This window comes from Diorhabda carinulata, chromosome 9, assembly GCF_026250575.1.
Source record: "Diorhabda carinulata isolate Delta chromosome 9, icDioCari1.1, whole genome shotgun sequence".
In the NCBI taxonomy this organism is placed as follows: Eukaryota; Metazoa; Arthropoda; class Insecta; order Coleoptera; family Chrysomelidae; genus Diorhabda; species Diorhabda carinulata.
Window position 1 is genome coordinate 18,226,639 of NC_079468.1, and position 23,763 is coordinate 18,250,401.

Sequence of the window (23,763 nt, forward strand, 5' to 3'; positions counted from 1 at the left end):
AAGCAAGTGTAAAGGTTCGCTGAAAACAACTGCAGTCAACAGCCTCATCACTTTATTACAGATGTAGCTGACATAACCTAACCAACTCTTCGGCGGATCAAATTTTCTTGTGCGCTCGTCGAACGATCTTTCGGATTCGATACAGATAGTGGGCGCTAGATGCACGAAGTGATTTCTAAATGTGCCTGTGCACTCTTCGCATCCCACCGTTTTATTTATATAAAAAATATTGATACGTCGGTATCGACTGTTTTGTCGGTCGTTCGTTCACTTTGCTAAATTAGCAATGTCAGCATCCAATTTATGCTAGGTTTCCACCAAGCGGAGAGACAAAAACAAAACATGAACTCGGTCTGTTTTTGACAGTCCGCAAATTGTTGTAGAACTTTTAGAGTGTGTTCTAGACTTGTTAGGCCGCGAATAGAGTTTTTGCCAACACAAACACTATCCCGACAAATATAGATAACTTAAAGGGGCCTCGTGTTCTAGGAAGTTTGTCAGCTTGGTGTAAACGTCTTTGAAATTAGAACCAGTATTTTTAATGATGTAGTGGTAGTATTGTTTGTCAATAAGACAAATGCAATGTTGATTGAATAGAGCTGAAATGAATTTACAGTTATAATATTTATTACACAATTATCGATAATTGATTAACTAATTGCTTGAACTCGATTTGGGGGTTGAATAAACAATACTTTTTCTACAACCGGATTTCTAATTATATTTTAGTTTCTGAAATATTTGAGGGTCATATTGAGTCCGGTTGGCGACTCCGCGTAAAAGAAGGCCTAAAGCTTGCCCAGGGCCTCGCAATGGCTAGGACCAGCCTGGATAAAATCATACCAGCAAAGAAAATTTATTCGATTCATCAATTTTCTTTGTTAAAACCTAATATGTAACACAAAGAAATCACTTGAAAAGAAGGAAACTGATCAAAATTTGATAGGTAGCGTTTTATTACCCTATTTTTGAGAATAGAAAAGTATTGATTCATAAAATCAAGATCACTCTAAGGTTCCTAGTCAGTTACTCTTAACGTTAACTGGTACCAACAATATTTCTAGAACTAAAGTTAAGATTGGCTTTTCGTAAGGCAAACAGCCCAATCGGTCTGGATAAGTCCCTGTTGGTGGCGGACTGCCCAGTTTTATAAATAGAATAGGTCTAAAAAATAGCCACTTTACCCCTTTCTCTCCGGCTAGCTGCTCCTATAAGCTTTAATGAAAAAATTTACTCAACACACTCATTTTAATGCTGAAGCTTTTACAAACATTTTACTGCTCAATCTTCACAACCATACAAATAACCACTCTCCATCAATCTCTTCTTAATCTCATTCACAATATTCTCTTTTCTTTACAGCAAATTTGGTGAATGTAAAATTCTTCAATATAATCAAGTAGTATCAACACAACACAGTGTGATCTAAAATGGATATGAAGAGCAACAACGAATAATTAATCACAATTGAGTATATCATGTATTTATTATTGAAACGATCGGCGCAAACATTTACATAATTATTTTAAGTATATAATTTTATAAAGAAAAAAGTACAAAGAGAAACAGGTAATGATTTATATCAGACAAATTTTTTTTGGAACTTTTGTTTCTAAAATACATTTGGATAAGGTCCAACAGGTCGAAACGTCGATATAAATTTCTTAGACCAATTTTTGAAAGACAGATAAAAATTTGACTTTTCGACTACTTTCAGACTTTATCAAAATATTTGTAAAAGTATAACAATATTGAAAATTACTTACATTAATTAATCGAGGATTGTGGAGACTTGAAGTTTCATTGGTTTGATTATGAATGACATTGAATTTTTCTAGGTTAGATTATGAGTGACAATAAATTTCTATCATTTTATTGTTATACTTTTAGACATTGTACATTGACAATTATTTCAATCCCCGATGATGAATACATAAACATTCTATATGTTTGTAGACGAAAACATATAAGAAGGTGTAAAATGTAAAAGTTGAAGAAAATTATCTATTTGTCACCACTTATATTATTTCGAATTTCAATGATGCAAAATTACCGTTCTTCAAAGGAGAAAACAACTACTTTTCCGGCTAATATCGCGACGAATATTGAATTACATATTCTCTGAAGAATGTGGTGTCATCGAAAAGCTGGCTAAATTGACATCCCTAATAACTCGCAATTGCAACGAGAGGGTTGTAAGCCATGGCTAGTTTTGACGTTTTGCGTCTCATCATAGCGGCGTAACAACCTCTCGTTCGGAGTCTCTAATCTGAACTAAAGACAATGGTATAGTTCGTATAGTTAAATATTCCCCGGCAGCTCTATTTGGCACCTTCCTCATTTCCAACTGCGAACCATTAGTTGGCGATGGTATGAAATAAATTTTAGGTGATATACGAGGCACGTCTAATACATCAAAATTTATATAAAATCTACTTGTCACCTTTATATTATTCCGAATTTAAATCATTCGAAATTATTGTTTGCCATTAATCAAAGGAGACGACAAATACATTTCTGACTAATAGCGCAACGAATATTAAATTTGCTTTGAGAATGTGATATCAACCTTCTTGTTGATATCAACATTCCTAATCACTCACAATTGCAAAGAGAGGGTTGGATCGCTACCTAGTTTCGACGTTTTGCGTCTCATCAAAGCAGCGTAACAATCTCTTGTTCGAAATCACTAATCTGAACAAAAGAGAACATCAGCGAGCGCTGCTGTTTGGATCATATAGTTAAACATTATGTGATATACGAGGTGCGCTCAATATATAAAATCTTTTTCTTATCTCTTATATTATTTCAAAAATTTGAAATTATTGTTTGGCGTTATTATCGCCAAGTACGGCTAGATTTTAATTGACTAATGGTTTCTCAGTTGAAAGTGAGGATGGCGCCAAATAGCGTTTGCTAGGGAATGTTTAACCACATGAACCAAAAAGTAGCCCTCGCTAGGTTGTTATACTGCTCTGGACACACACAAAAACTAAGTTAGCAGAAATATCATTATAGTTCCATAATTTCTTTTTCATTTTCTTGTCAATTTGGTTTTTGAGAAGAAGTTTTTTAGTAATTTGTTAGATTTATTGGTATTTTAAGAGTGGGATCATTAGTGAGTTCTCTCTAATTATTTTCAGTTAGTTCCCTGAATAAATCTGTCTCTTCTCCATTATAACTGTAACATTAGATTTTTCAGATGGTATGACTATTTATTAAAAACTTTTTTTATATGGTAGTTCTCTCTGAATACAGAAGATTGTTTAGGTTCATGAATATAGTTAGGCGGAATGTTAGTTCTTTTAGCTATATTGATATTTCTTTCTTCTTCATTTTGTATAAAAGATGCCCATTTCCCACTTTTAAAGCTTGCATTTAGCAAATGACATCTCCTACCTACTAGATTACGACACTTATTATATAAGTATTATTGTACTAGTATTATAATGAGAACTTAGAATTTAGAGCACATCAGATTTTAAGTAACTTGTACTTAATAAAGTATCTCTTCAAAGCAGTATTTTTTATACAAATGGTTTGCTAAACACCAAGAAACATTGTGTGTTCTTACCATCCATCTTTGACTTAGAGGCTACTTACAAATATAGTGATTTTTGTGGAGATGTGGAAGGGATATCATCACTGATAACCCACTATATAAAATTACATATGAAGCACACCTAAGCTTAACAGATAAGTTGATTAATATAGTTTATGAAATTCCTTGCAAAAATTGTAAAAATATACATTTATCTGTCGACAAGGTTACTTAACCAAGCAAAATGCATGTCACATAAATGATAGTGAATTGTAACTTAAAACATGTGCACTTGTTAACATGTGTGTTATGGAAGCCTTGATAACAGAAAGTTACAAAGTGATTTAAATAATCTACACGTAATATACCTATATTTCAGATACTAACAATCAAGCCTTACAAAATTTAAATATTAGTTGTAACATCGTTTCAAATGATGGATCTTAATTCCATAGCAAACGTTAACAAAAGGTGACAATATGTAAAATATTGCATTTAATTGTAAATGTGACCAAAATTACTGTAGTTCCTGTATGACATCCGAATAATCTGTCTAGTACTGTATTGGAACATCCCCATAAAAATCACTTTGTGTAATATAAATATATACCTTAATTAGATCTAATAACCTTTGAGTCTATGTTGACCAGTTAGAGCAAAAACCAATATATTGGAGCTTGCAGCAAATTTTGGAAATTGTATACAAACTTTAGGGAATTTTTCTTCCCATTATCAGGGAAACTACAATATAAGTGGAGGAGTAAATAAAAATTTAAACCATGTATATAAAATGGTTGTTTAATATATAGTATTAAAGTTGACTTACGTCCAATTTGAGAATGAATTCTTAAGTGTTTTTCAAACGAAGTAAGTCATAGCAAAGGATTAAGGAGTTTAGTTTCACATTGACTGTGCACGTTGTAACCAGATTGACATTTTCTCACGGTCTGCATTTACATGCAATTTACATTTACTTGTTTTATCTGTGAAACCTTCCTATTATAAATTTTATACAGAGATTTATATACATATATATATATATATATATATATATATATATATATATATATATATATATATATATATATATATATATATTACATATTTAACTATACATATATTTTTATATTTACAAATTCATATACTCGGTTAAACTGTCATACAATCAACGAGACGGAAACAATCGCGGCCTCTGAATGAAAACCTTATTATAGTCGATTTTATTAAGTCCAAATGGATCAGTAATGAATGGTATTCGGGTGATACTTTGGTGGAGAATAGCATATAATGTTATCAGGCTGTTGTAGAATACCCTCGCTTGGTTTGTACTTCAAACACGACTAGTGAGTTACCCAGTGTCGGCTATGACATTAACCTTATCTTATTAAGTCGCACTCTAATAATTGACTTAAATTAGTTATCATAAATCACACAATAGATGGTCTATTGTCAACTAATACATTTGGGGCCGGTAATTTGCTTTCTAACCCGGGATAGAGTTTTATCGGTAAATATTACACATGTATATCTTGAATTATCAGTTTTAATAATTGGCATCATTGGTATTTTGTGATAATATTTGCAGTACTTGATGATTAAATCAATTTCAATTACATATTTTAAATCTTTTTACGTATTCAAGAATTTTTAACTTAATATTAATTACAACATGAAACTCTTTAATCTTTATCTATGACTTACTGAGTTAAGAGAACATGTTATATACATGGTTTGATTTTTATTTACTTCTCCTATATTGTAGTTTCCCTGATAATGGGAAGAACACTTCCCAAAAGTTGGATTTTTAAATTAATAAAGAGTTTGGTTTTTGTTATATATAACGTTATAGTTATAAGATTGTGGCCAACACTTAAGTGTACAGCATACTCTTTTTAATATATATTCCGAGCTTCCGAATTCATCATCGAGCACTGAAATTATGTATTAAAGTATAACAATATCAAAAATTACTTACATAATTTCAGTCTCCGAATGTATATGTAAGTATTCATCTTGGAAATTATATTTGAACATATAAGTATTCAAAAGCCACAATCCCACAACTAAGACGTTCATAAGCTAATTGTTTTTTCGGAATTACGACATTTCTATACAATAGTTCAGTGCTTGTAAGTACGTATCTCAATCTGCACTAAAATTTTTTGTTTCTAATATTAATTCATAAGGAGAGCATTCAGCGTGTCGTGAAAAGTATGCATAAAATGTTGATTAGTGTGGTTTGATAATTGTATTTGAACAATTTCTGTAAATGAAAAAGTCTAACTACATTCCCTAGCAAAGTTGACATATAACTTGGTTTTTGGTAAAACTTACAATGGGAGGATTTTTTCTAACTCAATTTTGTTGCTCCTCAATGTTTCTAACTCAAATAAAATTATGTATCAAGATTGATAATAGTTTATCAATACATTTTGCTGCGGTGCAAAGCATGTATCACTTTTTTTTGTCTTTATTGGCCAATCTGCTTAAACATGTTTTCTCTCCTAATTTCATAGAGCTTTTTACTGCGATGTTTACCTGCTGATCTTTTTCTAGGAAGTTTGTTGTTCGGATTCTTAGTTCTTCTGAGCTATCTGTTTCAATTTTTACTCCTTGGACGACTACATTATTCTTCCTTTCCTGATATTTCAAGTGCTCCAGTCTGTTCGCCATGTCTATAATGTTTTTTTCCATTGTACTATTGACCTCAATTATTTTTTTGTTTTCTGTCTTCAATTGTTTTATTTCTTCTCTGTATTCTTCTCGTGTTCTCTTGTTCGGCCATTTTCTCCATGTTGTCTCCTATAAGTTTTAGTATATCAATCATTTTATCTATGGTATGTTTTAGTTTGTTGACATTCAAGCATCAGTCGGCGTTGTGCTACAGCTACGCAAACATGTCCGTCATTATTGACGCTCCCGCCAAGTGTAATTCGTTTTCTACAGGCTGAAGGCAATAATGGTGCAGAAATCCATCGGAGAATAAGTCGTGTGTACGGGGAAAACTTCATGAGAGATGACAGAAGTTGAAGTTGACATGATGAGATGACAGAAGTTGACAGAATGGTTAAAGAAAACCGCAGATTCACCATTACTGGTTTTTCTACGAAATTTCCAGAAGTTTCAAGGTCTGCTTTGTACTCTATTGTTACTGAACGGTTGGGATACATTAGCGGCAACTTTCTTTGAAGGGGATATCGAAAAGATTGTCCACAGATATGACAAATGTCTCAATCTCTTCGGTGATTAAGTCGAAAATTAACCGTAACAAGTTATATTTTAGTAGTGCAGTTCATGAGCAGAGCTTTCTGCATGTCTGTTCAAATATTGCGAGTTAGTAGTTCATTCACAAAATTTGTTATTGCGTTATGATTCAAAAAGTTCACAACTTAACAAAATACAGCATGCTTAGAAACTTAATACTATTCCCTGTGATACTTTTCGCCGTTTTTATGATGCCTATGGTAATAATAAATCGAAAATCTCCAATTTAAACGTCAAATTAGAATGTTTAGCTGTTGACCAAAGACCCGAATGATCTTTGGTTATACTAATACTTGGCGTCGGCGGAAATAATTATGTTGGTGGAGTTGATTATTTCCTTGTACATTCCAAGACCTTAGCTGTGATTTTTGTTCAATTTTTATCTCGTTTTTGCTCTCTTTTCCTCTTATAAGGTTTTGATAACCAAATAACTTCTTTTTAACCTTACAAATATTGTAATTGAAGAACGGTGATTAACCTGTAGCTATGCACCACTGCCTTTGTTTCTTAATTCTTACTAGTCTATACAATTATTTATCAGCGATGAATTTTGAAATCTAAAATTTAATAAGGGTAAGGTGAGGTGTTTGCAAATTATAGAAACAAAACTTTAGCAATCGTTTAAATTAATTCGATAGTTATTTTTTCCAGAACTTCTCAGTTTTCTGAATATGTTAATCAATTCCATGTGCGTTATTGAGATACTACTGTTGGTATAACTTCCATATAATCACTTTAATTTCATAGATAAATAGGAAGTGTTTGTTTTCTTTTCAAATAAAAATTCCTCTCAAATTATAATTAAGATCATAAATCGACGTTTTTTAAATTAGATGTAGATAAGGGAGATACTACCGAAGTTTCTTCGGTATCCAAGATACCAATGGGTTTAATCGCTTTTCTTTTTTCTCGTAATTTACCTAATTCCATCTTCAATTTATTCAAAATCGCATAATTGGGTTGATTAATGGCTGCTTTGCTTTGCAAACAAGTAATCTCTTGTTCTTCGAGCTTTTTTTCTTTGAAACTTTTCACAGAACGATTTCCATAAAGTCTTAATAAGGATCCCCAAGAGGTGATACTCGGATGCAAAGCTTGAAGTATCGCCTGTGATGCTCTCTGTTTACCGTCTCTTTTATTCTTACAGGACACAGTTGCCGTGTGTTTACCTAAAAAATATACATAATAGATATTTAACGAAAAATGTTATGTTACAATCAATACACAACCCTTCACAATTTATCATGTTAACTTCGACGTAAAATTAGAAGATGTCTTCGGAGATGGATCGAAATAACTGGCATGAAATAATCATAAATAGACCTCCAGGCTGTCTTATTAATCAACTGTTCCACTTAAATAGGAGCAAAATACGATCGATGACTGGTCTTTTAACAAGACATGGTTATCTAAAGCGCCATCTCCATCTTATAGGCATCCAGAATGATTCAGAATGCCGCTAGTGCATCAAGAAAGAAGAAACTGCCACGTCAACGATGAGTACCCAGCCCTCATACTTACGAGCTTCAAACACTTGGACAAGCCGAGTGATGTTGAAACGTTAAAGACAAGGAGTCTGATTAGCTTTACAAAGGACATCGATCATTGGTAGTTTCAAATGTTAGAAGACCTAAGCACGCAACGGTCCCTGATCACCCACTAACCTAAAAGAGGTGGGACCAAAAACATATCACATAGAATTAGATAATGAGCAAATAAATTAAATGAAATACAGAAAGAGCGAATTTTTATGTCAGGTTCAAATCATAGATGAGAAAATAAAATAGACCTACTTACGAGAACGATCAAGAAAATGATCATTAGTGCTTTAAAGGAGTGAGGTAAATATTTAAAGCAAACAACTAATGCAGAGAAAACTGAAAGAAAAAAAACCTTAAGTAATCATTTGCAATTGAGAGCAAAAACGATTAAGTGAACCAAAGATATAATTAAGTAGTTAGGGAAAAAGTGTAGAACGAATGGAAATTTTTTTAATGACCAATTAAAGATTAAAAATTAGTCGTCAGACATACCAAAGAATTAGTTTAAAAAAAAAATAAATGGATCAATAAGTTTTTTTATACAACTAAACGTATCGTATTTTGGATAAATATTTAGACTTAAAAAGGTCAGTTATTCTTAAGTGTATTCACAGAAAAACATATCGAAAGATGTTCTTCCAACTCTTGATTGGTTATTTTTATTTGTTCATGTGTCAGTGTCAAGGTTATCAGTGCCAAATTCGAAGGTCGTGTTATCTGGGCCTCTCCTCTTGAATGACTTTTCACTTCACTCGCGATACAATGTAGTTTGTTTCATAAAATCTTTATTTCCATAGAAAAACTATATTTTTAGCAATATTTATGCTGTTTCCATCAAAGTCATCCTCCAGGGCGTTGAATTGGTCGTGGAGGTCCCATTAATTGGCCTGCAAGATCTCCAGACCTCACATATTGAAGAAGAAAGAAATGAATCAATTGGGAGAGCAACAAACGCTCTTCGTAGACGAAGCAGAAAATATTTAGAAGTCAATGGCGTTATTTATGAACATTTATTGAAAGAACACTATGATTAAGAAAATTTTTATGTGATAATTTGTATAATTTGTATAATAGTATAGTACACTCCTAAAGTTTGGTGCGCTCCTCCCCACTCACCCTGTATTTAAATTAGGTTAACAAGTTATCTTCATTGTAATTGTGAATTTTCCATGTAAAACTTCTCAGACAATTTGGTCAATATACTTTATAGTTCAGAATATGATGAAACAATGAACTTTCAAATCAATTGCTTCTTTGTAATTTGACAAATCCGGATATTACTAGAACATAGGAGAATTGAAGTGCCAAATTTGATAAATATTTGAATCTAGAAAAAGATGAAAGCTCTTAATATAAAATACAGAAGCAACCTAATTCGGTTAGTGGAAATATAAATTAATCATATCAATTTATACCCTATAACGAAACCTATTGTGAGATAGATGATAAAAAAGTTTAACCAAGTTGGTGCCTGACGTATAAAAACTGCATCGAATGAAAACATTTAAAAGTTTGTTTCATGTTAGAAGCCTATCCACTATTGAGTATTAGACTAGTCCAAGGATCATGATAGTTCTCAAATATTTTTTATAATGATGTTATGAGAGAGAAATGCTTTATTGTCAAAAAATTGTTGCAATTTATAGACAAAAGGTTATAAAAACTGAAAAACAAACATAAAAATAACTAAATAAAGATAAAATAAAAATTCAATATACAGAAGAAAACCGCAATGAGTAACAAAATTATAGGTAATAATTATTAGTATATAAGTCCATAGCAAAATGAAACTCCGGAATTAAATTTTATTATTAGAATAGAAGTCGTTTACAGAATATGCCCTCAAATTATTGCGGAATGAGGGAAAAGCTGATATCGATTTAATTTCAATTAGCTAATGATTGCGCATTTTTTAGCATTGTACAGTTATGAGCCTTTAACTAATTCTGAAAGTGGAGTAGGTAGGTAGACGTCGTCTTTCGCGTTCCTAAGTGGAAGCGTGCTTACGAATTAGGCAAACGGATTCAAAGATTAATAAGAAAGTGAGAGTAAGGATTTTTAATAGTTTAAAGAAGTTGCTGCAGTAATCCCTTCTGTTTAGTCCGAGTAAATATCTAACAGTTCTCTTTTGTAGTTTGAAGATTCGCTCAACAAGCTGACTTCTGTTGAACCATGCGAGAGGTGTTCCCCTGAAACCGTAGTACTGCAATTTGTTGATTAAAAGATTATGATTAACACAATCGAAAGCTTTAGAAAAATCACAAAAAGTTGTGCAGTAGAGTAAGGGCTGTTTAGGCTAAAGCAGACATTATTTAGGAGGGAGAAAATAGCATCATTTGTGCATTTGTTACTTAAAAACCCAAATTGATGGGTAGTAAGTATTTTATATTTACACAGAAATTATAAGTGCCATTTTGAAATTTAATGTGCAATCCAAAACATTTTTAAGTTCGAGATGAGTATTTATTTTTGAAAGAAGAAACTGTGTAAGTTAGCATTAGCATCAGGGAGATATGAAAGCCAATCATGAGAAGGAGTTATAGAATTTGATAAAATTTTTGGCTTAAAGTCATTATTGAGGTTATCAGGTGAAGTAGAGATTATGCTCGATGAAGAAGCCTTATTTCTAAGATCATTTACAATGGACCACATTTCTTTAGAAACAGTACGATAATTGGCGAGTTTCCTATTATAATAAATATCTTTGGCAGCTTTAATGAACTTATGATAAATTTTACTGTATAGTATAATAAATTCCATCCATATAAATTAATGTATATGCAGGAAGAGTTGGAAGGCACAATATTGGAAACCATCAACTTTTTCAAATAATGTTGTTTTCCAATGAGACAAACTTTAATGAAAACGTAAATAGGCATAGTTGTAAATATTAATAAGGTAACAATCCTCTGGATAATTCCACACCCAATAACCATGAAAGATTAATATTCAGGCTGGAATAATAGTCGACGAAATAATTGGTATCTTTATCGATGAGAAAAACTAGAGTAGTGTTTGTAAATAATATACCTGAATTGGTTTTTGTTAAATCCAAGACACATTTGAGTATTTTTAATTGCCTTTTTATATAGAAATTTTATTATTTGTGACTTTAAACAATAATATCCGAAACAAAAAAAAATTGGCTGTAATAAAAGGAGCTCTACTTCGATAAAAGCGTAATGGGGGCAGTAGCTGAATAATATATTTCCAGATGATAGATTGGAAAGTGTGGTTTGATCAAATGTCTTCAGTGGTCACCCTACAAGGTGACAATTTTCTGTGGGTTCACTGTTTATGAAACAAATATTGTAAATATAAATGAAATAAAACATTTATAAATAGCATGGCTGGTATTGAAGTAAATTCAGAACATTATTACAGTATTACATTAAAATATTCGGCATTTCTTGAAAATTTCAAAAATAAAAAAAAATATATGCTGATTTATTTGAAATATTATTATATTTTCAGGAAAAGGAAAGATTTGACAACAATATAAATACTCTCATTATTATTAAACAATATAGAAAAGTCTTACCTACTGTCATTGTGAATTCATTTCCCTGGGATTTAGAAGTATTTCCCTGGTAACTAATTTGTAGATCATCCAAGCCGAAATTTCTTTGAAAACAAGTTAAAAGTATGTCATAAGGTGCTGGTTCTGTCGTTTTGGAACAAAACTCTGCCACTCGAGGATCTTCTACTCTTATTTCATCAAAAAAGGATAGATCTTGATCTTTTTCCTTTTTTGTTGAATCTCCTGAAAGTTTGATACAATTATTTCCAACCACATAAATGAAAGACTGTTGTAACTAACCAAATTTCTTCTGAAATTAAGATTACCAAGGTGAATTTAAATTTAACGTTACTGAATTTTTTTTTAAGAATGTGACTGGAAATCTGAAATAAGGGTCTTATCATACTAGCGGATTGCGAGCGTCTTCAAAGCGATCACACCGCGCACACGCAGCGAATTCGTTGCGAACGCACAACGGGATCGCTGCAAATAACAGCGTGGACGCTATTTTGGATTGTGTTCTTATTTAATGTTAAACATTATCGTAATTATGAGCTTTTCTTCAGGTGTTATTGATAATCTTAAACGTATGTCTTCATATCTTGAGTAAGTTTGTACCAATAGCAATAACAAAATGTAGTTCTTGACATTTGCAGATAATACGAAATTTTTTATTCGTTTGCAAAACAACACAAAGTATTCGCGCTTTTCCATTCGATTAATTGATAATGGGTCCTCCCAAATTCGTCGATGTATTCGTTTTAGTCTCCGGCTTCCTCGAAGTAACAAAGCCAACAGTAGTGTTTCCTCCTCGGAATCCATTTTGTTAATTACACGCTACAAACACTCGACGAAGGCGTTGAATTTCAGCCAGGCGTCCGCGACGTACTCGTGGCGTGTCCGCGACGTACTTGCGGCGTGTTCGCGATGCATTCGTTGCGCGCTCGCTCCGCCCCGCTCGTAAACCGCTGGTATGATAAGACTCTAATTGTAGGCAACCATTAATACAAGGTTATCGATATTGGTGCGGTGGTGGAATCGATGGAAACATGAGATTATGTTGTTTAATCAAATAATTACTTAGGTATTGTAAAATTATTGGAATAATTCAACACTGATATTGTTAGAGAACAGAATAAAAAGCACCAAATGGAATATCTGTTCTGATAAAAATAATATTGCTGCATGTATAAATTTTGAATTAGTGAATCAAAATATCATATTTTATCAGGCTTGCCATGCGAGCACACAACCATCTTAACCAAAAGATGCACATTTGAACTATACTGTTATCCTATCTGTTCCATGAGGACCCAATCACTCCTTTTCCAAACCTGCAAAACAACCTTTTCCACATATAACAAAATAGAAGATTACAATTAATGACTACACATGTCTACATATAAGATTAATTCCAACAAAGGATTATGTCCTGTGGTTTTATAGTAAAAATACAGAGACTAAATTTTCTGAATCATATTTTCAAAGTACCTACACATAAATACTAAGCTCAATTGTGAGGAGCTTATAAGCAAAAAAACAGATAAGCATCAAAATAAAAGAACATGTACTGAGTGCTTGCAAGATAACAATGAATTTAATTAGAAACCAAAATAATTATTATATAAGGAAATAAGCATTCCAATATCAACTTATGATATCAAGCTGTAGGAATATCAAGTCCAGCACAGCTGTTAATAGAATGGGTACAATTTTAATAGATGCTCTGTAGAATGTATTCGAGCAAACTATTTATCAAGGATCATGTAAACAAGCAAATTTCTTCTTGAGATTGAGGCAGCCTCAAGTGAAACTTATGAGCATAGTTTCTTTCCATAGCCAAGCAACTATTTCTCTAACTTCTATAAGGAAATTATGATTTACAATATTTAAATGAAAAACTGTCACTAGAAGGCATTATTCTCCAATCAAATTATCAACAACATTGTTATAAAATTAATTTATAACAATATTGAAATATATTTTATAAAAATTGCTACAAGAATTTAAACAAAGCCGATGGTCCTTTTATTTTGCCACATCAAATGCGATGATAGCCAACTGATGTTCATATTAAATGGATCAAGGTGTGTATTTCATTTTCAAATAAATCGCCTTGATATGGTAAAAGTCTGGAACATCAAGACATACCCTTCACGGCAGTCTACCCACAAATCAAATAATTTTACTGAAAGTAAAAAGTCATTGCTCGCATAGAATAAAAAACTATTCTTACATATAAAATACTTTTGGTTCATGAGCCAACTAATACAAAGATTTTTTTAAGGTCAAATGTTGCCCTTTGTATTTATCAGACAAGAAAATTAAAAAAAAAATATTAGATGAGTTATTTGAATTTTGGAAAAATAATGATTTATATATCGTTTTAGTTTTATTTGGTGAATTACTGATACCTTATACCTACCAGTGAACACTATCAAACTTGTTGATATCAACTATAACCATTCAAAAAAGGTGGATGGTGCAAAAAAACTGATTATATATATGTTATTTTTAATATCTCTAATTAAAGTTATTTTATTACATTTTCATATGAGTTCAAAATATCCGATTATGTTTAAAATATTGCGTCTCACATAGTTAGGTATTCATTTAAAAAATAAAAAAAAAATGTTTATTGACCTGTTTGACTATCTGGAGCAATCTTAAATTTCATTTCCGGAATTAATATTTCCAAAGTAGCCTTAGCTGCTTCAGACTTGGCTTGTTTTTTGCTGGTCCCATATCCAACCCCATATCGCATATCTTTAATAATAACTGTGGCTGCATACGGAGTTGCTGCATTTTCTAATTCAGTGAATTGGTAAGTAGGTTGTTTTTTTAAAGCATGCTGAACATATTCGTGAAGAATACAAACATAAGATTTTCCGTTCGGGTTCATAATCCATTCTTTCTTAGTGTTAGCATTGTTCTCAGAATTTTCAGAATTTTGTATAGGAAAAGTTATGAGTTTAGTACCATCTGGTAAAGTAGGTCGTTGCAACTGATTTTTTTGTTTTAATTTTTTAGTAAATTTTCTTCGTTCTGACCAAGATTTGAATCTTAATACTTTCATATTTTGAAATTTAAATAATTTTTCACAATATTCGCGCACTTGTTCCGGAGAAAGGTTTTGCATTTGAATATTTTCCTGGAGAGTTTCAATTTTTGCATTTGGAAATTTTTGGCCACATTGTTTATTGACTTCGGGTGATCCTTTAGACTCTGCTTCTTCTTTTTCTAGAGCTCTTTTATAATTCAAACAAGTTATAGCATTTACTGGTATATGATGTTTCCTAGCTGATCCAGGTCCTAAGAAATAGGGTCTCGATAGACAACAAACCCTAGAAGCTTTGTGTAAGTATATAGGCATTCCACTATTATGAATAACTTGAATCCATCCTTCTGGCAGCACATCAAAGTGGTTTTGCCCCTTTTCAATTAATAGTATCTTATTCTTTTCTTCGAAAGGTATTTCTTCATTGTCTATTCTAGAAAAAAATTAAATATGTTAAGAAAAGTTGAAATTACAATTATTTTAAGTACATTTCTCTACTAATTGAACAACTTTCAAACAATTTAAATAGAAAAAAGTAATATGATGAATAAAGTAATAGAATTTCTGTAAACATTCTATTTTTTAAATATAAAAGTTTTCAGTAATAATTATTCTGGTTTTTGTACATATTACTTATTCTTTAAACCGAACTCAGATTATAGCACAGAGAATATATAGGGTATATTTTATGAAATAAGACTAATAGGATAGTGAAATTTTAAATGTGTATTTACCTGTAGATATTAATTTATTGAACTTTTTTAAAGAAATCCAGGTGGTATTTAGTGCCAAATAAAGACATATATTAAGGGCAGACACCACCACACCACGCTTGAAAACGCTTGCTACTTGTTCAACATGAGACATTTCTTCATATTCGCCCTCAAATTCTTGTGTTACTTGTCTTATTATTTCATCATTAGTAAGAGGTTCAGTTGCATTTAGGTCATCATTATCTAGCAAAAAGCTATTAATTTCAAGCCTCAGAAAAGCCTCTATCAACGAAAAAAACCAAAGGAATCTTGACTTTTAACCCAAAGATGGGTTCAAAGTCATCGTCTGTATATTCTTCGATGTTTAATTGAGGCCACGAGGGAGTACAAGATTTTTTTATTGGGTTCGCATTGAATTGATGCCAACTTTTATTCAATGAAAAAACAGCTTCTTTCATCGTGGACTTCTTAGGGACATCAGATGCAGTACATTCAAATTCCAATTCCTGTTGTGCAAAAACTTGAAGCAAAAGTTTTTTCTTATAATTCACCTTTATGTTTTAAATAACATTTTAGTCTGGATGAGAGCTGCGCAATTAAGAGGCATGAACAAAACCGTGAAATGTTCATCAATGGATGAAGATCGTTTTCTGTGGTAGGTTCTTCTTAGATAAGAATTTTTTAGTTCAAGGTTAAAGTATCACTTAAGCCAATCTAGAAATATAGGTCTCGTCTCCCATGCTTTTCTTTGCCCCATGTAATGTACTGGTAGGTTTTGTACAGATTCAAAGGCACATGGCTTTTGTGCTTTGCCAATGACCAATAAAGACAGTTTGTGCATCCCTGCAGCAAGTTATTATTTCTTTGGAAACTTTAGGACCGGTGCTCCAACTTCTAAGTTAACGTTTTGTCTGGTATCGTTTTCCAATACAAACCTGACTCATCTGCATTATAGATTTGCTATGAGGATAATTCTTTCTCCTTGGTGAATCTATGAATTTGTCCTGGAATAGTTGTACGTCGTCTTCTTCGTGTGACAACTTCTCTTCGGTGATTTTGTGTTGATGTATTTCGTATCTCTTTTCAAATTTTTCCAACCAAACTCTACTGACCGAAAACTCTCCTCGCGTAAACTTTTCATGAATGTATTTCGCCTTCTCCATCAAAATATCGTTTGATAAATGAACGTTTTTTCGTTGCTATTCTAAAAACATGTAAGCAATGCATCTTCGAGTTGTGGATTTTCAGGCGTTTTTAATGTCTTTCGAGCACCTGGACCCTTTTCAGTCCTCACAACATAAGATCGTATCCCTTCTTCCTTATATCAAAAATGATATATTTGCCCACTCCATATATCTACCTAAGAAAACTATAAGAAATACCTTCCTTACCTAACCTAACCTTTACTATAATAAACTTGATCTAAGCAGCAAGTTGAAACTTTGTGTAAAGCTTGTTGATACTTGTCCTGAATGTTTACCAAGTTATTTATTTCTTCGCGAAAGAGACTAAGGAGAGTCGATTCTTTTGTTTTTTTTTTATTCGCTTAATGAGATTTGATTTGCAATTTAAGATTTTTTAGGTTTAATGGCAGATGGTTAAATACTTTTGGAATCAGGTTTTCATGGTATCCTTGACCAATATTTTTGATTGACCTTTTTTCTTCAATATTCTATTGACACGCATATCTTGTATTGAGACTGTGAATAGAAATATTCAGTCGAGATTTATTTTTGTAACACCTTGAACAAATTTGAAAATAGTACATTTGTCTTATATCAAAAACTCTGGATTCTTTATATAGTAGATCTTTTGTATGCTGATACTTTTTAGAGTGCATTATTTAGAATATTTCTTTATGAACAGTATCCAATTTTTTTAAGTGAGTATCCTGTACTTTCCCCAAGCCAAATTTCCATAGAATATTCAACAACGAGAGCGTAATACAATATTTTCAATCGATCATTCAATAAAAAAATTCTTCAGATATATTTATACCTAAATAGCATTACTCTAAGTGTTTGTTGCTTTTTTAGTGTGATTTTCCCATCTTAGATGAGGATCAAAGTAGAATCCTATGTATTTAATATTACCAGTGGATTTTATATTAGGAATCGAACGATATGATTTTTTCCGTCCGACACTGATATCGGCCATAGAATTTTCCAGTAATCTTTTACTATAAAAATGAGGTGAAACGGTAAAACTTATTTATTAAAGATAACACATTAATAATGGTATTATATTACCTCGACTTAGACATGTAAACCTTACTAAAACCAAAAATCATGCAAAGCAAAATCGATTTTCGTAAAATATCACCATGCAGAATATATATCGATACAATGATTCCCCGAATTTCGGTTGTCCGCTGCATTCGTTGGTCGGGGATTCCCTGAATTACCAGACACGCTTGGAGACAGTATTTTAGTAGTTTAATATTGTTCTCCTTATTAACAAACTTACATCGTTTTACGAGGTCTGCCTATTAAATAACGAGACTGGTTTCGAAAAAGTGTTTTATTATAAAAAATTTTCTACATTCGAATGCTCCCCTTCAATATACTTCCCTTCACTCGCCACACACCTTCCCATACGTTTTTTCCATTGATCAAAGCCGTGCTAGAAGTCTTCTTTGGTGAGAGCCTTTAGGCAATCATCCGGATGCTCATTCAATGATCTGCACGTACAATTTGGTTGATTTTGGTCACTGTTTCCGGAGTTGAAACAGTCTCAGGGCGACCTGGGCGCTGGTCATGTTCAGTGCTCTCTCGGACCTCACTAAAGTGATTACACCACTCAAAAGGACGCGCAGGAGATAGAGAATTGTCCCCATAGGTCTATAATAGTGACGGAAACGTGTTTTGGGACGTGCATAGACAAGATATCTAGATACCCTATGCACTATTCGTTTTTTACCCCACCCGTCTAGGGCGCCCTTTAGGCGCACAGTCTCGTTATTTAATATCCAGACCTCATATTGTGCGTGCTGAAAAATTATAGTCCGGGAGATGTCAATGCTGCCGTGTGCAATCATAGGGTCAAAGATAAAACAGTGGTATTCTTATGTATTTTGAGCCACTGAACCCAAATATGCTCGGCAAAAGGAAGTAGTTTTCCAAAAGTTAGAGCTGTTTCCATGTGCGCCTGGAACGTAAATCGGCTTGAATTCATACTGGCGGGAATTCGCGAACGGATTCCTTTTAGGTTTCGAGTTATTCGTTTCAAAATTTTTTTGAGTTAAAGAGTTCCAAAATTTCGAAAATCCGTATCCGGAATTTTGTTAAGAGTTGTTATGCTTATTCAATGGCCAAAACCCTCCGAGAATCTAGAAAATCAGAAGCGTCCAATTTAATTTCGGGTTTAATCATATTTTACTTGTACTATAAAAGAAACTTTATGTTAATTGCTTTGTTTTCAAGACACGCCCATTATAAAAAATTTGTTTTACTAAATTCTGCTAAAGACAAACATTTTGGGTATTTTTGGGTTTGAGATTTAGAGGTATTTATTATGCAACACCTTAAGTAGAACACTAAGGAAACGAAATCCAGAAAGAATCACTATTATATTAGGGAATTAATAGCCACAAACATACAGCCCTTTTGTATTGCGAATGACATGGGTTTTAGAGGGCTATTAAACAAATTGGCTACCTGTTACAGTGTTCCTTCAGATTAATATTTTAGAATGAAATATAATTCCTAATATTTACGAAATATGTTGCTTGTCAATTTGTAAAAAATTATCAGTTTTCTTAGAAGAAAATATTAAAATTTCTGCTACTACATATGATATATGGACCTGCAAGTATAAAAATACTCTTTATTTCTTATACTACACATTGGATAGATTTTACAACTGAAAGATGTTCATTTGTACTAGCCTGCAAACAATTTCGCAGGTTCGCAAATTAAATATCTCGCAGATGTTATCGGAGTTAATGACCAAATGGAATCTAGAGAAAAATCAAGTTCTCTTTTGGTTTTCACAAAAAAATGTTAATAGAGGAGACATATGATGACATTATAAGAGGTTACATAATGTTACTGCCAAAAATTGAGGGTTAAGTGGATAAAACATTTTTAAACACATGTTTTTGTACATATTCTAAACTAAAGAACCAAAAAATTACAAAAATTATCTAACTATTACAAGGTTCACCTAATTGGAAAACAAAGAACTAACATTTTTTGCCAAAGTTCAGTTTATGTTGTAAAGAAATATTTGTGGCAGAAATCCATGGATAACTTCACACAGGTAACCAAATGTGTGACAGATAAAATCAGTGTATTGAGAAAACTAAGATAAGAGAACACATAATAGATATTGAATCTGACATGACAAAAACAACTTATACAGTATGTTATTAGAGACAAAGCAGAAGAAAAAGAAAACAGACTGTAAGTGAAGGTAAGATCATTTTTAACAGTATATGGAAATATGTTCTCATAGCATTGTAGTGTTTTGGTGAAGATATATTATTCAAGTTAAAACTATATAATCTCAAATATAGCTGATAATCACCTACTATACACTATATACTATGGCTCTATGTCTCCCTTATGGTTGCAAATAAAAAGGAGTACCTTATATCAAACTTAACAATTAGATTGTTCCTTAACTTAATCACTACAAAGAAACATTTCAATATAGCAGCATACCTACAATTATTCAAGCACAGTCTAAATTAACATACAGGTACTACCAAAATCATGATTTATAATACAGCAAAAAATAGGATATTTTTATTTCATTTCTTGTAGCCCTATATTATTTTAATTTACACTCACCCAGCTTCTGAAGCTTTTCTTTTTCTGTTTTCTAACGCTTCCTCCAACATCTTATCAATTTCCTCGTCGGGAATATCGGAGTCGAATTCTGCTGAATTATCAGAATCGTCATTACCTCCAGTTTCATCCAAAATATGAAATTTATGAAATTCATTCGACCCATTATGAACTGCATCTGATTGAGAAAATGAACAACTTGAATCAGCTTCATTTTCGACAAATGAGCCATTCATCATTTTACAATTTTTGAATAGTGATGGTCTGTTTCCACACGGTTCAATCAAAAGAATATTTCAACCAATTATGAACGAAAAATTGAAATATTCATTGAAAAGTACCGAGGAAAACTATTTACACTTTATGAAAATATCAGTCATTATAAAGTTATTCACTTTGGCATTAATAAAAAGAGTATTTTCTATAAATTTTAATAACGTTAAAATATTAATGAAATAATTTTTAATCAGTTCATACACGTTCGCAAGACATAATTTCGTGAATACTAACTGTCAATGGTCAAATACCTACTCAATTGAAGGGTCAAGTGCGTTCGGAAATGTATTGCTACTGGAGGGAAAATAATAACATCAGCGCTTTGAAAATTTTTCTATTTCCTTATAGGCTTTTTAAAGAAACTACTCATTATTGTTTTGAGGGTTATATCACAAATTTGAACCAACACTACATAAAATTTCAGTAATCGATATCCAATAATAGTTATTATGATCTGTGATTGATATAAAGTGCACCATATGTATCTATGGTAACGTCAATCGACGAGAGCATTGGAAACAGCTCATAACCAAACAAAAGAATCAATAACGGTAAAAGTTTGTATCGCAAAACTATATAAAAAGTACTTGAAATAATGGCTGCAGCAGCTGCCGCGAAGATAGCGGAAGTTCGCGAAACTACACGTGTAGAAAGAATTGGTGCCCACTCACATATAAGAGGTCTAGGATTAGATGAAAGTCTTGAGGCGAGACATGTATCTCAAGGAATGGTCGGACAGGTAGCGGCAAGACGGGCAATTGGTATTGTCTTACAAATGGTTAGAGAAGGAAGAATTGCTGGTAGAGCTGTTCTTTTAGCTGGTCAACCTGGTACCGGTAAAACTGCTATAGCAACAGCATTGGCTCAAGCTCTAGGTCAGGATACTCCTTTCACTAGTATGGCAGGGTCAGAAATATACTCACTTGAAATGAGTAAAACTGAAGCTTTAACTCAATCTATTAGAAAAAGTATAGGGGTTCGCATCAAAGAAGAGAGTGAAATTATTGAAGGTGAAGTAGTAGAGATACAAATTGATCGTCCAGCTACTGGCGTAGGTACAAAAGTGGGAAAACTAATATTGAAAACAACTGACATGGAAACTATTTATGACTTAGGTGGTAAAATGATTGACAGTATTTTAAAAGAGAAAGTACAGTCAGGTGATGTAATTACAATTGATAAAGCTACAGGCAAAATTACAAGATTGGGTAGATCTTTTGCTAGGGCCAGAGATTATGATGCTACTGGACAACAGACTAGATTTGTTCAGTGTCCTGAGGGTGAACTACAGAAACGTAAAGAAGTTGTCCATACAGTTACTCTCCATGAAATCGATGTCATAAATAGCAGAACTCATGGCTTTTTAGCATTGTTTTCAGGAGATACTGGAGAAATAAAACCTGAAGTAAGAGAACAGATAAATGGTAAAGTTGCAGAATGGAGAGAAGAAGGAAAGGCAGAATTTATACCAGGCGTGTTATTTATAGATGAAGTGCATATGTTAGATATTGAGTGTTTCTCTTTCTTGAACCGAGCATTAGAAAATGAAATGTCACCAATAGTCATAATGGCTACAAATAGAGGCATTACTAAAATTAGAGGAACTACTTACAAATCACCTCATGGTATACCATTAGATTTATTGGATAGAACAATCATTGTTCCAACTCAGCCTTATGATGAAAAAGAATTAAGGGAAATATTAAGTATTCGTTGTGAAGAAGAAGATTGTCAAATGTCAGACAATGCTTTAACTGTGCTCACAAGAATATGTAAGGAAACCTCCTTACGCTATGGTATGCAATTGATAATGACCTCCAATTTGATAGCAAGAAAACGAAAAGCCCATGAAGTAGATGTGGAAGATATTAAAAGAGCATATCAACTATTTTTCGATGAAGGAAGGTCTGTCCAATTCTTACGGGAGTATCAACAAGAATTTATGTTTAATGAAATAGACGATAAAGATGATATGGAAATTGAAACAATATAATTTTAAGTCATTTCTCTTGTATAATATGTTTTTTCAATAAATAAATATAAAGGAAAGTCGTTTTCTATGGAGGCTAGGCAGCCTCCATGTTAGAAATTCTGAAACAGAGAGAAACATTAAAATTATCTAACCATTAATAGGTTAGATTGAATCAAATATAATTCATGTTACTTAGGGTACCTCTAGATCTGGTGCTGTTGAGCATATTTGTTAATGATGTTATCAAATGTTTTTCAGTAACAGCTCTTTTTGAGTACATGCTAAAAGAATAAAAACTTGCATATAAAGGTTGCTACATTAGTTTCTATAAGACTGCAAATGTAATATATTTGTTTTGTATAACTTCAAAATTTTTAGGATGTAGTATTCTTAATTGTTTCAAAGTATATAATCAGGCTAATTTTATGTATGTTCATAAAGTAACATCTTGCTAATATTTTGATTACCATTGTAACTAATACATAACTTCGTAATCATCAAGCAAAGAACAGCTCAATGATTTTATTAAACCTATGAAGTCACCACTGATAATCAATGAGAATCGTTTTCTTATGTAGTTGAAAATTTGAAATTTTTGCGATTTTGTATTAAATATTTAGATTTTATGTTTTTCACTTCAATTAAATATTTGACTTTCTTACATCATTTCATATCAAGAACTTATAAAATAAAAAAAAAATAGATACTTTTTAAAAAATGCAACTACCACTACCCTATTATAAATTTCTATTTTCTCACAACCATAATACGTTTGAAAAGCCAACTGACTTGTGAAATATTATAATAAATATAGTTTTTTTTCAATTATATAGATAAATTGTATTTTTTTGAATGTAATAATAAACTGTCGTTTATCTCATTGTTTTGGTTCATTTACGAAGCCCCATTCTGTCCATAATTAAAAATGATAGTAGGTATGTTTAGGGCCAATTTTCGTCCAGTTATTTTTCGAAGCAATTCAATGGAGTTGTATCAACCATAATGGTCACGATCATTTTGGTTGATACAACTCCATTGAATTGTTTCAAAAAACAAATGGACGAAAGATTTGAATTTGAAGTATGTCG

General features: G+C 32.1%; 2 protein-coding genes across 2 annotated transcripts; one reads left to right on the top strand and one right to left on the bottom strand.

Moving 5' to 3' along the window:
• Nucleotides 1-1,411: 1,411 nt before the first annotated feature.
• LOC130898186 (microprocessor complex subunit DGCR8) lies at nt 1,412-20,938 on the bottom strand. The gene is made up of 4 exons (XM_057807277.1): nt 20,431-20,938; nt 14,510-15,357; nt 11,888-12,109; nt 1,412-7,974 (listed from the first exon to the last, which is right to left on the bottom strand). Exons 1-4 carry the CDS (start codon nt 20,664-20,666, stop codon nt 7,613-7,615), a joined length of 1,668 nt encoding a protein of 555 aa, XP_057663260.1. The 5' UTR covers nt 20,667-20,938; the 3' UTR covers nt 1,412-7,612.
• A 260-nt stretch (nt 20,939-21,198) lies between these two features.
• Nucleotides 21,199-22,752, top strand: LOC130898188 (ruvB-like 2). The gene has a single exon (XM_057807279.1). It carries the CDS (start codon nt 21,299-21,301, stop codon nt 22,694-22,696), a length of 1,398 nt encoding a protein of 465 aa, XP_057663262.1. The 5' UTR covers nt 21,199-21,298; the 3' UTR covers nt 22,697-22,752.
• The last annotated feature ends 1,011 nt before the right edge of the window (nt 22,753-23,763 follow it).

Coding starts and splice junctions, on each gene's coding strand:
- LOC130898186 (XM_057807277.1), bottom strand. CDS start 20,666: ATGATGAATGGCTCATTTGTCGAAAATGAAGCTGATTCAAGTTGTTCA. Junction 15,358..20,430: donor AGAAAAGCTTCAGAAGCTGG/GTGAGTGTAAAT, acceptor ATTTTTTTCTAG/AATAGACAATGAAGAAATAC. Junction 12,110..14,509: donor TGCTCCAGATAGTCAAACAG/GTCAATAAACAT, acceptor TCAAACTTTCAG/GAGATTCAACAAAAAAGGAA.
- LOC130898188 (XM_057807279.1), top strand. CDS start 21,299: ATGGCTGCAGCAGCTGCCGCGAAGATAGCGGAAGTTCGCGAAACTACA.